Source organism: Cygnus atratus, chromosome 5 (genome assembly GCF_013377495.2).
Source record: "Cygnus atratus isolate AKBS03 ecotype Queensland, Australia chromosome 5, CAtr_DNAZoo_HiC_assembly, whole genome shotgun sequence".
In the NCBI taxonomy this organism is placed as follows: Eukaryota; Metazoa; Chordata; class Aves; order Anseriformes; family Anatidae; genus Cygnus; species Cygnus atratus.
Window position 1 is genome coordinate 19,929,872 of NC_066366.1, and position 17,086 is coordinate 19,946,957.

Genomic DNA, 17,086 nt, shown 5'->3' on the forward strand with positions numbered 1-17,086 from the left:
TAATGGCTACTACAACACTACTGTGCTGTTCATCTTCCAACTATTAAAGGTATAATTCCTAAGGAACTCATCTATAAATAGACTATAAGGGACAAAGACTAAAATGTACATACAGTTAACAAACGTGTAAATATTTTAAGTAGGATTGTGGGAACGGTTTTTAGATTAGTCCTTGTTGTTCAGTGTTACTAGCTCATTAAATTTTTTTCAAGCCTCTTGGTATCGGCTGTCTCTCTCCAACTGGAAGCGGGCCCTAAAGCTCCCGGGGCAGGCCCCAAAGCTCCCGGGGACCCTCGGCTGAGGCGGCGCCGCCTCGCCCGGCCCGGCCCGGCCCAGCGAGGGGCGGAGGCGGGCGGCGGGGCGGGCCCGCAGCCGCCGGGAGCGGGCGGAAGCGGTGGCGGCCGCCATGAGCCGGCTGCGGGAAGAGGACGACCCCTACGTGGTGGAGGAGCCCAGCGACGAGGAGCGGGCGCTCAGCAGGTGCCTCTCGGAGCACACGGAGGGCGGCCGGGGGCTGCCCTTTCCCTCCGCTGCCCGCTGGGGCCGGTAACCGCAGAGGCCCGGGCCCGGCGCCTTGGGGGTGCGGAGGGGTCGCCTCCGTTGGGCTGAGGCTGGAAAACCGAGGGGCGCCCTGCTGAGCCCAGCCCGGCTGCTGTGGGGAGCCTCCCGGGCCCAGGAGGCATAGCAATTTCACCCAAATCCGTGGAGAAGCGCCTCCCAATACGTCCCCGCAATCTAGGTGTTTGTTCCCCAAATTAGTCGGTGTTTTAAGCTGGTAGTGTTGATGAGATCCATAACATTTCAATCCTTGTAGCTCGGAAGATGAGGTGGACGTGCTCTTACACGGCACTCCCGATCAGAAGCGGAAACTGCTACGGGAGTGCCTGACCGGGGAGAGCGAATCCTCCAGCGACGATGAGTTCCAGAAGGAGATGGAGGCCGAGCTCAACACCACCATGAGAACGATAGAAGGCAAATGGAAATCACCAGAAATGGGTAAATCGCACCTAGCGTCTGCTTGTGCATGACACCGAGTGAAGTGGTGTCTAGTTAAGGAGTTGATGTGCTCTCACGGCTAGAGGGGAGGTTTGTGGTGGCAGTGGAGGGCTGTATGGAGCCTGTGGAAAAATTTTAAAATGGCTGATCACTGCAGAAATGGTCACTAGGTGCCACTTGCACGAATGCGTTTGTTTTCAACCTTTTCTAAGACTTTTGTTGTTTCTGAACTTGTGATTCCCTGTTTTACTGTGAATTCTCTTTGTTTGATCTGTCTCCTTTTTCCCTGGTGTCTCTCTAACTTTATACATGTATTTAGAAGTCTCAGGAGCAGGTTGCAGCCTCTAGTGGCTCTGGATGCTATCAAGATTTGGTGCTCTTTCTTGCACAAAAGAAAAGCATGTGTTGGATTGAGATCCCAAATCAGATGGGGAAAAGAATCAAGAAAAATACTCATTTCTTCCTCCCTTAAGTGCTTAAAATTACAAGTTACATCAAATAGTAAAAGTGTGTTAAAGACTTACCTTTTCTGGAGTTTGTGTACTATTTTGGGTGCAATAGATTGATTGCTTTGGTGTTGGAAGAGTGTATGTTCTAGTTTTGTACCTAGTACAAACGCCTGGTGAGGTGTTTTAATTTCTGGGGGAATACGTGTAGTATTTATTTTAATGTAGGAACTTTATTTTGCATACAGCAGGTTTAATAGTTTTTCTGTTTTAGTAGGCAAACCTGATCCTTCTGTTTTGGTTTTGCAGTTAAGAAGATGTAGAAGTGTTTATACTGCTACATGCATCCAGAACAGAATAGGATTTTTGGTGCGGACCAACATGTGACAGCCAATCGATCTAGGTCTTTTATGAACTTCTGTGGTCCTGAAAAGTAGCAAGTTTTTTTTTCTTTTTTTTGATGAATTTTACTTATATCAAAGTTTATGACAATGTGCCACATCTGTATTTCTTCCGCATGACTGAATAAAAGAAACCTTCCTTTGAACTGTACTGGGGGTTCGTCTCAGTGAAAGTGAGCAGTTCTACTCTGAGAGAGCACCTATAAATGAAATAACACAAGTAGTGTGGATGATCGGGATATGGGAGTAAATTGGGAGAGCTGTTACTTAACACACCCAGAATGCTTCTGAGTAAACTAACTTGGAAATGAAGGTTTGTTCTGGACTATATATTAGTTATCCTTTTGGTGAGATGTTCTTACAACTTCTCTCTCCAATTACACATATAGGTACTTCCTCAAGTACTGGGCAGACTGGACATGCCACCACTTCGAAATACTACGATGACATTTACTTTGATTCTGATTCAGAAGAGGAAGATAAAATGGGTAAGTAACTGAGGAGAGGAGAGAGGAGGGCGTTTTAAGAGGACGACCATCTCAGGTCTAGTAGAATCCTCATAGGGGGGTCAGGGACTCTGAAGAGAGCCTTTTGAGGACAATTACCAGCCTATGTCATCTCAACAAAGTTCCTGCAAATTTATGATGTATGCCAATCTATGTAAGATGTCTTAATCCTTTGGGGTGGTGCATTTGGAGTAGAGATGAGCTAGATCTTTGATTTAGTTTAGAGTTATTGCAGATGTTTTAAAGGAAAATCAAAAAATTCACATTTTGATTTAAGTAGAGAATCATCTCATGTCCAACTGATGTAATGTGTGCTTGCACAAATCTTTACAGTTACACAGGATGCCCAGAAAAAAAGAAAACATCAGCAACGTCGGATTCTTTCCAATGATGAGCTGTTATATGACCCAGAAGAAGACAATCGAGACCAAGCGTGGGTTGACTTACAGAGGAGGAGGTAAGAGGCTGTAAATAATTGAATTGTAGGATGTTTACCTGTTGTGGTTTAACCTGGCTGGCAACTCAGCACCATGTAGCCATTTGCTTACTTCCCCTTCCGCAGTGGGGTGGGGGAGAGAATCGGGGCGGGGGGGAACAACAACAAAAAAAACCACTTGTGGGCTGGGATAAATACAGTTTAATAGGACAGAAAAGGAAGGGAAAATGATGATGATGATAAAAGAAAGTAAGTGATGGACAATGCAATTGCTCATCACCTGCCAAACAATGCCCAGCCACTCCCTGAGCAGCAGCAGCCTCCCTGCTCCCCGCACCTCCCCAGCCAACTCCTCTAGTTTTATTGCTCATCATGAAGCGGTAAGGTATGGGACATCCCTGCAGCCACTCTCTGTCAGCTGTCCTGGCTCTGTCCCCTCCGAGCTCCTGGGGCACCTGATGCTGGCAGGGTGGTACTGGTGAGAGGCTGGAAAGTCCTTGGCTCTGTGTGAGCACTGCTCTGCAACAACTAAGCTGTCAGTGTGTTATCAGCATTATTCTCATCCCAAACCCAAAACACAGCACCATACCAGCTACTAGGAGGAAAACGAACTTTATTCCAGCCAAAAGAGGGCATTACCATAAACTGAAAAATTCCATTGAACGTGGTGACTATACAGAAAAATGCTGTCAAGTCCACACAGTGAGAATATTTTTGCCTTAGAATTTAGTGTATGAAATTTAAAAGCCTGTAAAACTTCTACGTGTATATAATGAATGTGCTAGTTCAATAAGCCAGTTTTGTGTATAGATCTTATCGAAAGAACCACAGCGTTAATGAAAAGGTTGTAATACAAACAGAACAAAGCTGCCTTACTTGAGTTTTTTTTTGAAGGATGAATTAGAAAAATGCTTGTTGAAGCAGAAGGGAAATGTAGATCTTGAAAAACACAACATTAATGTATGTTGCCTGCAGAGATTGCACTTAAGATACCTGCCTTCTCCAGGAAGATGATTATTGGGCAGAAGTCCACATTAGATGTACGTATGTCACCGAATGAGAATCCTCTGAACAAAATAAATGGCAAGATACTGCTGCGTGTTTTTTCCATGCAGTGCTTATGTTTATGTGTTTTGAGTTAATGAAAAAGGTCTCAAGAAGGAGCCGGGTACTTACTGATGTATCTTAATACAAAAAAAGTTCTTAAGGTTGAATTGATGTGTGTGACAGCAAGGACACGTAATTTCACTTTTTCTGTCTCTCCTCCCTTCTCCAATTGGTAGGTACCGTAATCAAAGAAAAGGGCTGCGGCAACAGCAGACAAAACCTTCAGCTGTTCCAAATAGCGATGCTGTTCTGAATTGCCCTGCCTGCATGACAACGTTATGCCTGGACTGTCAGAGGTAACTATTGAACAGTAAGGGGTCTTCTTGCAATGCCTCTCTTCTGGTCAGTTGCATTTTTAGTGTATTCAGTGATTTGATCAATTGAGCCTTGCAAGGTGGAGCTAATAACAAGAAGATGAATCAGATGTAGGGGTGAATTCTAGTTTCAAAGAATGGTGATGATCAGTTTAACATGCAGCATGGAGATGAGGAAGAACAGGGAAGAACTTTAGTATAGTGGAGAAGGTAAACTATTAAAAAAAACATCATGGAGACTAAACAGGAAGTTCACGCTGATTTTTTCTTTTTAGAAAAATATGTTAGCTTGATGTTTAGAGGTATCAAATTATTTCAGGTTAACTATTATTTTCATGTTAAAGTTTCATTTTTAGTGGAGGATTAGGCAAAATCAGGATAGTAGTATATTCTTAATTGCTCTGAGTGTTAGCAGTTGCAGTTTTGAGTATAGTTAAGGAGTACCTGGAAAGCATGTTTTGCAGCTCTCCAGTATTTGACTGCACTGCAAACGTAATTACTATTGTGAACTTGTGCAAAGGAGAAAGACTTTTGCACCGAGAGTAATGGAGAAAGAAACCCTGTGAAATGAGGAATAAGCTACCCCACATTTACTCAGTACTTTTGGTAGTTGAAGGTGAAATTCCACAGCAGCCTAAAATCATCTAAATGCTGGGTGCTATTTCCCAATCTCTTCCGTTTGCTGGTTCTGGCATTCCTTGACTGTTCTGTAGTTAAGTATTTCAGTTTGCGAAGCTCACAGAAAACTGTTTTTATCGTTGCACTTGTCTTTCGTGAGTTTGATAAACTAATATAGCTCAGTACATCATTGTACAGGCATTAAAGCCCCAGAAGTCAAGATAGGACTTCTGCAGCCACCTGTTACGTTGGTTTAGGCTGCTCTAAAACTGCAGCCTGAGAGACATTGTGTTGTTGCAGCCCTGAATTTGCTATGTGCTCCAGCTATGCGGTTGTTATGCAGATGACAGCTGAAAATCCATTTTATTATAGACAGGCTTTTTCAAGTGTGATGTGTCAATGTTTGTTATTTATAGATAGAGATTTCAGGCTTGCAACTCTAGTTTTGTGATTTTGGTAGTTGTGAGTTCTGTTTATAAAACTTCATACTTATTTGGCTTTCAGCACTTTGACGTGGTACTTCCTACGTTCAATCCCATTTCTAGTGATGATAACCAATTTCTTGGAAGCAGAGTTTTATCAGTGGTATGACTTGCATTTTCTCCCTTTCTCCGTAGACATGAATCTTACAAAACACAGTACAGAGCAATGTTTGTGATGAACTGCTTTGTTAACAAAGAGGAAATTCTGAAATACAGAAAGAAGCTAAATAAAAGAAGTAAGAAAATGAAGCACAGCAAAGAAACTACCTCTGTACAGTCCAATCAAGAAGAGGAGGAAGTGTATCATCCAGTATTATGTACTGAATGTTCAACTGAGGTGGCAGTGATGGATAAAGATGAAGTTTTTCACTTCTTCAATGTTCTAGCCAGCCACTGCTAATATGCAAAAGCAGCAAAAAAAAAAAAAAGTGCGCTGTTTAAGACAGTGTGAAGTATCAGAAATGCAGGCATGTTAGCATGTTTAAAATACGTTCTTTTAAATGTACATTTTAATTAGAGAACTTTATAGCGGTTGGGTTTTTGACACTTGTTGTATTCCTTTTTATGAAAGGAATATGGTTAACTGCTTGCATTTGAGAACAGTATTCTTTCACGCTGTAGGTGGTTGCATCATTGAGGATTTAAAATTTTGTAAATAAAATGTAAGATCTGTGTATTATGATCATTCCCTGTGTATATACTGTCCATTATCTCAATATGTATTAGAACTGCTGCTTAGAATAAAGATGGTATAAACTGGTCCTGTGTAGCTGCATTCATCATTTCTAGGGTGCTAGTACACTCTGTAATTCTCAGTCAGGATGTTGGGCTCCTTTAGGCTGGCATTCTTGGATGATTTGCACAAATGTAGGTAAGATAAGGAAGGAGCTGTCATTATATTTGGATTTTTGGCTCATTAAGATCTCAAAAATTGAGATTTCTATTTGTATAGATGGGAAGATTAGGTTGTATCAAGTTTGGAATGGATCACTTAAATCAACGTAGTAATGCTTAGTAACGCAATTAGGAACTTTTAATGTAAAAATACATTTGAAGAAAATACCTGACATTTTTTCTACTGTCCTTTTTCTTCATGGTGACATGTTTTAAGAATAAACTTATGGTTAGCTCTATGGCCATTAATCTAGTTTGTATGCTTTTTCTGTTTCTTCAGTACAATTATGGCTTCTTTATGGAAGCGTGAGTAGTTTCTGCTCTATGATATTTAGGCTTCTTGTTTAGTCAATGAAACCACTGTAACGTTAATGTTGGATCCTTTTCTCTGCTTCTCCAGGCATACTCCCAAGAGGTGAACTATTTTTTTATTAGTAAGTAATGTCTCTTCTTTATAGCCTCATGTTTTTTAATGTTTCAACTTTTTTTTTTTCAAACGGGCCTTTGTTCAATCTCATCTTTAAGCTTTTTTCTTTTGATAGTACTGTAAATAAGTTGTTACATGCTCTGAGACGTTGACAAATATTTAAGAGGTAGGAACCTGAAGAACATCATATTTTGTGGTTTAGATTACAATAAAATCATAGGACTCTTTGGTTACCTTCTCTAGTCCCTGGTGCTGTATTCTACTGATCTACAAATACTGATTTTCTACAGTGTTACATGAGCCCATGAGCCTAGGAGGAAAACACCAAAACATTTGTTCTAGTGTCAGGGTTGCATGAAGCCAACACTATGGACAATAGAAGTGACAATATTAAGCTGGCTGGTGTATTGGTGGCCAGGTCATTTCAATTTTGTGTTACTGCATGAGTAATTGTAGTAGGAAAGATAGAAGAAATGGCAGAGGTGAAGTTGGCCCTTAAGATTAAAAAAAAAAACAATCTAAGTTTGATTAATGTTTTGGCCCTTCAAAAACCGAATGCTGTGGGCCATAGGCTGCTGCTGGTTTGCCCCCAGAGACCTTGAGGAATTACATTGTAAGGGAAGATAAATGACCACCAGGTTCCTATGTGAGATGTATCCGGGATTAATGTAAAAGAAGCTGTGATAAAAAATACGCCTGGAAAATGACAGAGTGAGCGGAGGTAGAGGTTCAGCAGGATGTAAAAAGGAAAATGGTCAGTGCAGCTGTTTCAGAGTAGTGTCACTGCCAGAGTGACCATTGGGTGGAGGCCAAAACTCAGAAGGACCTCCTGGAAGTAAATCCTGTAGTCGTCGAACATCACACAGGGTAGTGGACAACAGCTTCTGCAGTGCAGACTGGCATGATCCGTGCCTCATCTGGTCCACTTTCAGAGCTCCCTAAACATCCTGTGGGGTGGAACCAATGCAGTTTATTTGCTTAGCTATTTGTTAACTGCTTTTGTGGACATTGTTTTTTTAGCAAATTTAATATTTATTTTAGTTTCACTGAAGGAATTTAGTACAAATACCAGCGTTCACCTTTTTCTTCACAACTTTTCAAGAAAATAACTCACTGGTGATGATGGAGGGAAATGCAAACCTTCAAATTTTTTGTCTTACTGGAATAAACAGCATGCAATTCTTGTAAAATTTGGGTAAAATACAGACATTGTACTTTCCAGTAAAAAGAAAATCAATCCTACTGCTCTTTGCAAGCTGTAAAAGTCTAGTTTTAGTACGTAGCAACATCGATTTGTATTTTTTTAATCATTCCAGAAGTTTAGCTGTATAAAGCTCAGGACAGTTTGAGCTTGGCAGAAGAGTAAATGTTGTAAATGGCTTTTATTCAGAAGATTGCTGGCTTCCATCTTGTTAGGGTGACCATGGAAATGCTGAAATTACTGCTTGTTTCTCAGGAAGCAGCTCAGAATACACATGCTTTTTTACCTTGATGCCCAACTTCCTATTTGCAAATAAACAGAAACTTAACTACAGCTTGATGAAGCAGAGAATTGTTGAGGTAGCTGCTGAGCACTTTGTTGGCCAGTGTGGTATACCCTTCTCTGCATGTGCAACTGACAGCTAAAATTGAGCCCTGCTTGTTTTGAAGCTTAGGATCTGCTCGAGGTAAGATTTCTGTCCCGTTTTTGCTACCTCCAGACAGACTGATTAGTGGAGTGCCTGACTTGCAGGTTGACAGCAATGATCCCATCTAAAGTGGGATAAATTGTTACTATATGCTATAAGCCTGGAGGCACATATGGAAAATTTTGAACGCAAGAACTGTTCCTTCTTACAACTGTGGAGGAGCAGCTGTGATAGAGGATGTACTCTGTGCTGTAGGGCATACTGGCCACGATGTAGCCATCTTCACAGTCCAGGTGCAGCATGAAAGTGCTGTGGAGCACCAGGCTAAGGGTCTTTGCCCTGAACTGCTGGAAACGTGAGCATGTGGGAATGTAGTTCGAGGGCTCAAGTGTCAGTGCCAGTGGTAGCAGGAGGAACGATAGATGATGGCAGTTCCAAAGCAGGGCTAGAATGGAGCTGGGAAAGGAGGGGAAACTATTCAGAGGAGTATTGTCTTTTTTTTTTTTTTTTGTAAGGCGCTAAATAAATGTTAACAATTGCCTCCTGAGTACGTACTGTAGTGAAAAGGTGTAAGAGACCTGGACAACAGCTGGTGGATGTAGCAGGAAATCATGCAGCTGGTGTGCCTCTTGACATTACCTTTCTTCTCATATCGGGTACTTGCTGCTGCTGCTTCTTGCTTGTCCTATCACTCAAATCGCAGTCCCACTCTTGCAAAGCATGGGAGCAGGCAGAACTGGGACACATTTGCCCCGTATTGCTACAGCTCGCAGCTGTGAATGGGAGTAGTACTTTATTTGTGCTGAAAACACCACTTGTCCTTGAACTTTGTATGTGTTTATACAGAAAGGAGGCTTTCATAACTACCACTACTTTTTCAAGCAGTGGCTCCAACACAAGACTCCTCCAGTAACAACTGCAACAAGCAACAGCTGTCTTGGAAAGGGACAACAGTTCTTGTGGCCAGTTGTGTGGGGGTATTAATTGTGTCAATGCTCTCATTTCTTCTTGTGCTGAAGTAAATCTGCACAGAAAGTGTGTCTAAATGTATTCTGGACAGATTAAAACCGTTTTCAGATCCTGCCACATAAATAGATACAATATTCAGTTGTCTGCCAGGTGGTTTTCTTTTGCACAGTTAGCTCCTAGTACTGTAGTTGCAATTGCAACTGTGTAAATAAGTAATACGTACACCCTCCCGTGACTGTATTTCCTTGCTTTCCATTGTACGAACAGCACAGGTGAAGTTGGGGTGGGGTGCCCGCAAGAACAGAATTACGACACTCAGTGACATAAACTTAAATTGATTTACTAAGCAGGATGGTTGTACTGGGTTGGTATCAGTTTCTCATCTATGGTGCACGCACTTGGCCTGTGAGGGAAGTCTTGGCTGGTGGCCTGGCCCCAGTGCCTAGAGGTTGCACCTCATGCTCAGCTTAGTCACGGTGCCCGATTTCCACGTGTATACCTTTTTACCAGGTTTTTGGTTTAACTAAACTAGATTAAACTAGATTGGGGCCTTCTAAACTAGGTTGTCAATGGCCTTTCTAATCACGCAGTCCCAGGCCAATCTCTGACTTTTTCTGTATCTGAAGCCAAATAGCAGTCAGGGGGTTGTAACACCCTCTGGTGTTTGGCCCTATAAGCCTTACAGAAGTGCAAAGTTAGCAGCAGTTGCAGTACGAAGTTGATCTGTAGCAGCTTTATTTTTTCCATTCCTGTGGGATTAATCTGGACAGTCAGCATTGTCAGATCTTGAGGTCTCGTTTATCTGGGCACTGGTTTTGGGAGGGCTTTACTCTCTGACAACTACAGACGCTGAAGCCTTCTGAGCACACTTTCAGTGGATCACGTTGAGCACAGCCTTCAGGTCTTCCATAATTCCCAGTGTGTCAACTCAAACGAAACAGGCTGAGAGGAAACCGTCTGCAGCAACATCCTGCTGAGGCTCGATTCTCCTCAAAAGCCGGTGGTCGGTCAGGCACAGCCCTGCACGTCCCCCTGGGTTGCTCTGCCGGGGACGGCGACCCCTGTGCGCCGCCACCTCACGGCCGGCCGGGGCCGGGGCCGGGCCGGGCGCCGCTTCTCGGCGCCTCCATTTCGGGCAGCCCGGCCCCGAAGGGCAGCGGCCGCCCGGGCGGGGCGCGGGGCCGGGCCTCGGCGGGGCCGGGGCCGGGCCCGGCGGCGGCGCCGGCGGCGGGAGGGCGGGTCCCGGGCAGCCACCGCCCCCCGTCTCCGCTCGGCCTGAGCGCGGCGCGGAGCCAGCGGCGGGCGGGGAGAGCGCGGTGCGCGCCATGGCGCTGGGCTCGGCCTGGAAGCAGATGTCGTGGCTGTACTACCAGTACCTGCTGGTCACCGCGCTCTACATGCTGGAGCCCTGGGAGCGCACCGTCTTCAGTATCCTTCTGGCGGCGGCGGCGGCGCCGGGCCTGCCGGGCGGCGCTGGGGCACGGAGCGGGGCGGCCGCGGGGAGCGGGTTCGGGGCTCGGGGAGCGGGGAGCGGGCGGGGGCTGGCGCCGCCGGAGCCGGGCGGTCCCCGTCGTGCCGCTGCCCCGCCTGTTGCCGCCGGTCCTGCTGCCCGGGGCTAGGTGGCTGTCAGGAGTTGGGTCCGCTTTGGTCTTTTTTTTTCTGGTATTTCTTTTTTTCCTGGCTTGTAAACCGGAACGCCGACGTTTCTGGTTAGCACGAGCCTTCCATGAATTCCTCCGTGCGCGTGTTTTTGCCGAGTGGGAAGTGGGTGTGCACGCCGCCGAGCTCACTCGCGTCTTGGTCGTGCTTCGTCACATGGTGTTTTAGTGGAAGAGTGCTTAATCCTCGAGCTGGTAAATTTGTTTGTCTCGCCTGGAGTGGAAGAGCTTGATAGACGCTAACGTGAAGGCATCTGTGTAAAAGAGTACCTAAAGGTTAGCTTCTTCAACCAGCTCTCCCGCGCGGGCATTGTATCCCCTCAAGTGTTGTTATGGCATCGCAAGTGCTTCTCTTCAACGTGTCTGTTTTGATCCTGGGTTAAAAGGATGTCTGGTGTGAGTGACCCCGAGCCACCTCCAGTTAATGTCAAGAGGCAAAGAGACAAATTAACCCAAACATTATCATCGCTTACACCCAGCGAGAAGGGTGTTAGTAGTAGTGCAAAGCTGCTTTTCCTGGTCAGTTGTAAAGGAATTGGTTTTTGGTACATAAAAGTGTTTTCCCAGGTTACAGCTGTGTGATGAGATTAGTTTTTTCCTGCGTACAGTCAGTAAAAGTGGAGATAACCTACTATTTATTTGTTCTAGTATTTATAGACTTACTGCACACGATTGTTTAGGTAGCAGTTCTTAATTAAAAAAAACAAACAACACATTCCTGACTAAAATACCTTCCTCTGTTTATGCCGTGTCTGTGTCACTGAAGAAACCTCCATTATTGCTTCCCTTGCGAGTAGATTAGTCATGAATATGTATTTTTTTGCTTTTGTGTTAACTATGCATCTTTTTAACTTGGGCAAGATATTTAAGCAAACGGAAGGTATTTGTGTGTGATCACATATTTTTATAAAATGCTCATGTTGCAGGGAAGCAATTGCTGCTTAACTTAAAAATGTCCTATGTGCCCCAAGTATCGTTTGCGATCTCAGTTCAGCAAGGCTGTTCCTGTCCTCAAACGTGGTGCTTTCAGTGTGGCTGTGCCAGGCCTGCCAGGTGCTGTGGGGACACTGCACCGACACGGCAGCCTCAGGAGCTAAGGGTGCGCCGACCTCCTGCGTGCACCGCCAGCTCCTCGTGCTCCGGAGTCACTGCGAGTGCTGGTACTGAAACATGGATTTATGGGCTGACCTTCATTTTAGTGTCTCGCGTTGTGCAATCTTCTGGGACTAAAAATACACCCAGAAGCTAGTACGCTCTAATAAGCACAACGAATATCTCCACTCTATCACAGGGAAGTCAGTCACAAAGCCTTTGTAACACACGTGCTGAGGTAACTTGATTTCTCAAAGTTAAGGAGCATGCGCAGCTCCTCTGATTTCACCTGTGGAAATTGAGTACTGTTATCCAGTGTTATCTTGTTTGTTAATCTTCAGAGCTCTTCCTAATGTTTCTGTCTAAGCTTACTGAATCTCTGCTGGTAGTTGGTTGAAATCAAGAGGCTGTTATTAATTGAATGTGCTACTTTTGAATTTCTGAGTCTTAAACTTTGAATGATGTGATCCTTCAGTAGTCTGTTGCCATGATTTCTGTAGATAAAGCTTTGAGAATCCTAGAGCTTGATGAAGGTCTAGTGGTACATACATATTATAAGCTATCCTCCTGCCATCTGCCTTCTCGAAATTGTATAAAAGGTCCCCATTTGGACTTCAACTAACAAAGTGGTCATCTTGAGATTGTTTAGCAGACTTCTTCATGTGAGGTTTGTTTTACAGATCTGCTATAGTGAAGTACTAATGAGTATCTGTTTATTTAAATGCACAACTTTACTCCAAGCCACGCTGATCCTCTGAGGCTTTGTGGCTGAAATAGCTAGAAAGGTGCTTGTCGCAACATTACTCATATTTTTCATTACCCCTGCAGGTTTTTTGTTTGAAGTACTGTCAAGCAACACACAAGTTGAGCTTTTTGCCCATTTTCAGTTCCCCCAGGACTCCTACCACGGTGCAGCTCGTCACTCCTACTAAGTGCTCTGGTTGTCAGTTTTTGTTGCTTCTTCTACAGATGTATTCGCTGAATGCAGTTGACACCCTGTATTTTAAAAATACAACGTTGTAAGATAGTTAACAGGAAAGATTTAATGCTATGCTTATGTGACTTCTAATGCACTTTGTTTCAAATGCTTTCTTCCTTAACTGTCACTCAGATTCAATGCTAGTTTCCATCGTTGGAATGGCACTGTACACGGGCTATGTGTTCATGCCTCAGCACATCATGGCAATATTGCACTACTTTGAAATTGTGCAGTGATGAAGAACGTATTTTCACGAAGTAATCATGCTCTGAAATCTGGTCTACAAAGAAGAATGAATCTCTTAGTTTTAACGAGACTTCTACCGATGTCAAAAAAAGAAAGACACAATGAGGATTCTGCAGACTAGGAAATGAGCTATGTAGAGCAGGGGCGTGAGGTGTCCCCTATGTTGTGTTCGTTCCTTTTGATTTTACAAGATCTGCCCTTGTATAGTAGTTTTGTCTACCTTAACATTGTGATTGTACTTTGATATCAGTATTTTCTTAACTTTGTGACAGTTTCAACATTGCACTGTGAAAGCTTTTCTTAATTGTAATTTTGAGTAAATCTTAATTGCCTTCTATTTTTAATCAGAAAGTCATCTTATTAAATGGGGCTTAAAGCTTTTGCTATTGTATGGTATGCATTTGCCTGGATATTTCTATCAATGCGTTTTGTAAGAAAATACATCTAGATTCATATTAGAGACATGGATATATTCGTCTAACACTATTGACAAAAAATTAGTTTGTATGACTGAACTCAGGTGTACTGTTTTCTTGTCCAGACTTTGTTCAACAGTGTGTTTGTGCATATCACCTGAATTTGGAATTAGCAATTACTTTGAGCTTGTGTGTTCCACCTGCTGGAGGAGGGTGGGAGAGAGAAAGCATTGAGGCAGAGTGGAGGCTGCATTCATTATGTTTGAGTAGCGCTGGGGTTCTGGTCTTTTCATACTGGGAACAAAAGGACTTTTCTTTGCTCACATAGGCCCACATAAAGCTTTGGGACAGTGCTTTAAATCAACGCTTTTTCTAGCTACCAATTAAGTTGTACTTTTACATAATGCTTTATGTTTCAATGCTGATTTTCACTCAACAGTGTACCTGTCTATGTTTTAAGGGGGTTTTCTATTGCTGCTAGTGTTCCAAATGTGTTCTCGCTACAAATGACCAAAACATGGGGTTTTAAATGGACTCAAGTTACAACTACAGCAATAAGTAGCTGAATACTTGGCTGAAGTCCTGCCTTTTTTCTTTTCTTTTTTCTTTTTTTAATAGGATTTTTTTCAGTTTTGTATTCTGAAATGTAAGGTGGTAACAACCTAACTTTCTTAAGTGGAGGACTTTTTTTGTTGTTGTTTAAAAAATAAAACTTTAAAAGCAGAGCTTGGATGCCAAACTTTCATTGAGAAATTAATGTGTTTCTGAATACTGCTTACTTTTCTTCGAACTAAAAAAAAAAAAAAAACAACCAAAAGACTGGTACTTGACCAAAAAATTGTGATTATAATGGCCCAGTAATAATAGGTATTTATATCTTTTATGCAACTTCTTTGGAAATCAAGAATTATACCTGAGTTGTACAACAAAACTGTTCTATAAAGATACTGTATTCTAGGTTTGTATAGCTTTCTGAAAAGCACACAGATAGCGAAAAAGCCCTTTTCCATTTAAGTGCTTCGTGTATCTCTGAAAACCCCATCATCATCCTGAAGCTATAGGCAGTGGGCCTTCAACTCCTTAGGTGAACCGAAGCTTTACTGCAGTCAGTAGAGGTCTCCCACTAAATTAGTGCCTTGCTTAAGGGTGGAATTTCATATGAAAAGTACCTAAACTATTAAATGCAAGTCTTGCTTGTGTCTTGGAGACAAAAATGCCATCTGCCACTTATCCCGTGTCTGCCGAGAGGGATGCGCAAGCATCCCTGCCCAAGCGATGGTGTTACTGATTGGGTAAGGCCGAATCAGAGACCGCAGGCACGTAATCCTGCCTTCGCTCATTAAAAACTGGCTATGCAAGCATGGGCAGTTCAGTGTTTCCTTAAAAGTGTTTCCAGACTTGTACATAGCATTTTAAATATATGTATGTGGAGCTAATGATTAGTTAACGTACTCGTTTTGAAGTAGAGTGGCGCAAATTGCTGCTGTCCGTGGATTAAATTGGTACTGTGACGTTTCTTTGTGAGATACCATTGTGACTGAGACAAACCTACTGCTGAGAGAGGGCTGTAGCTGTGGGGGGGGTGGGGGGGGTGGGGGGCAGCCCTCCCCTGCTGCAGCGTTATGAACGCTAAATGTGATTTTTAATTGCAAAGGGTTTTATAAAAGGGCTTTTATATACTGACTTTTATTAGCTGTCTGCTTTTTGTTGTGGGGAAAAAAAGAGTAACCAGAGTCTAAACACTTGCATTGCGTTGGAGTGGGCCCGATCGATATTGTACTTGGATTCGATTTGCTAATTTGAGGAGTCATTTTCAGCAGTTCTCTTTTTAATTATAAATCAAGAATCTCCTAGAAGCCTTGGACTGTTCTTTTAGATTTCAAATACTTTGTTAAAGGTGAAATAATTTCATTAATAAAATACTTTATGTTGTATCTCTGGAAGGAGGTATCTGCAATGTGATTTTCCTAAAGCTGACCTAGTGATGGTTCAAGGTGGGATAATTATGAAGCAGAGTAATTTTTTTATTTTTTATTTTTAAGTAAGAATGGTGGCAGGGGTTTAATTCATCGTTAAATTTGAGTAATAAATGAATCATAAGGCTACCAAGTTGTTTTCCTTCTGCAGCCTGCTTTATTGCCATGTTAGCTGGGGGATCAAATCCTTTGTGTTATGTACTTGTAAGCTTTTTCTGTGCAAGGTGGATCTTGAAGACGCCTTAAATACCTTTTGGAGGCAGCGGGTCAATTATGCTTTTGTTTCAGAAGGATGATAACCGAACCATCGGTGTTTTAGATAAACTTGGAAAAGATAATCATGGGAAGTATTTCTTTTAAGCAGGGAACAGAATAAAATCTGAGCCCTGGAAGTAGCTTTATGTTAGTCTTCTACTAGTAACAGCTCTTGGGGTCTAGCTCGAGTCACCCGGAAAAAGAGCATACCAGCTGTGTCACATCACCTCTGGTAACATCAGCTCCTGACAGCCAGCTGGGACCCCCCTGCACACCCGCTCCCATGGCCAGCTCCGCCGGGGGGCCTGGCCAGGCACAGGCTGGATCCCGCAGAGACATCATCAAAAGCCTTTGGAGTGGGGGCTGCTGTAACCACAGGAGGAAACTGTGGCAAAAAATCAAGCTACAAGCAGGTCTGGGATGTGTGTGTGCATGCATGTACATCCTGGGTCGATTATTGTTGTGTACATATATATATATATATATATATATATATATAAAAATGCATAATTTCCACAACCATCATGATCTTTAAAATGACAGGTTGTTTTTCCCCTGAAATGGATCAATGAATTGGATCCCCTTCCTGGTAGATAATACCTTCTTTTAATTTCTTCCTCAAAGATACTTTTCTATGTTCATGGGATCAGACTAGCAATACTCAGTTGTAATGTCTGTGTGATTATTGTGTAGCACTTAATTTGGAGACAGAGGCTGTTGTTTTTTTCTGGATCTTAAGTAACTTGTGAAGGAAAACACCTGAGAATCCCAAAGCAAGACTTTCTCACTAAAATTTAGCAAGAAACACTATTGTTTTTTGTTTGTTTGTTTTAAAGACGAAAGCATACAGCTTTCTGTGTCATTTCCATTGTTTCTCTGTTGGATCTGCTATGGTCAGCCTTAAACAGAGTCATCACTGAGCACAACAGCTGCTGTAGCTGCTCTTTTTCCTTTTTTTTTTTTTGTGTGTGTGTGTGTAATGGTGATTTAAAGGAGAAAATTTGGCATCACAGTCCAGAGCTCGATCAAGCTTCTTCTCCATGTAATGGGGACAAATGAAATGCTAGATCTGGAATATCCCAGAGTGGGATCACGGCAGACACACCTCTGCTTTTCTTATCAAATTCAGTACATCAGCACAAGATCCTCCATCTGTCTGAACTGTCACAGCGTGATTGAAGACTGAGAAATGATGACCATCCACTCTCCCTGAGATATTCAAACTCTGATCCAATCTCTA

The 17,086-nt window shown here is 42.9% G+C and overlaps 2 protein-coding genes across 2 annotated transcripts; both read left to right on the forward strand.

Moving 5' to 3' along the window:
- Positions 1-329: 329 nt before the first annotated feature.
- EAPP (E2F associated phosphoprotein) lies at positions 330-6,066 on the forward strand. Its single transcript, XM_035552052.2, has 6 exons — positions 330-480; positions 815-996; positions 2,233-2,331; positions 2,683-2,806; positions 4,069-4,188; positions 5,442-6,066. The coding sequence occupies exons 1-6, from the start codon at positions 407-409 to the stop codon at positions 5,704-5,706; spliced, it is 864 nt and encodes a 287-aa protein (XP_035407945.1). The 5' UTR covers positions 330-406; the 3' UTR covers positions 5,707-6,066.
- Positions 6,067-10,453: 4,387 nt separating this feature from the next.
- SPTSSA (serine palmitoyltransferase small subunit A) lies at positions 10,454-14,340 on the forward strand. Its single transcript, XM_035552237.2, has 2 exons — positions 10,454-10,652; positions 13,086-14,340. The coding sequence occupies exons 1-2, from the start codon at positions 10,550-10,552 to the stop codon at positions 13,187-13,189; spliced, it is 207 nt and encodes a 68-aa protein (XP_035408130.1). The 5' UTR covers positions 10,454-10,549; the 3' UTR covers positions 13,190-14,340.
- The last annotated feature ends 2,746 nt before the right edge of the window (positions 14,341-17,086 follow it).

Coding starts and splice junctions, on each gene's coding strand:
- EAPP (XM_035552052.2), top strand. CDS start 407: ATGAGCCGGCTGCGGGAAGAGGACGACCCCTACGTGGTGGAGGAGCCC. Junction 481..814: donor GAGGAGCGGGCGCTCAGCAG/GTGCCTCTCGGA, acceptor CAATCCTTGTAG/CTCGGAAGATGAGGTGGACG. Junction 997..2,232: donor ATGGAAATCACCAGAAATGG/GTAAATCGCACC, acceptor TTACACATATAG/GTACTTCCTCAAGTACTGGG.
- SPTSSA (XM_035552237.2), top strand. CDS start 10,550: ATGGCGCTGGGCTCGGCCTGGAAGCAGATGTCGTGGCTGTACTACCAG. Junction 10,653..13,085: donor CTGGGAGCGCACCGTCTTCA/GTATCCTTCTGG, acceptor ACTGTCACTCAG/ATTCAATGCTAGTTTCCATC.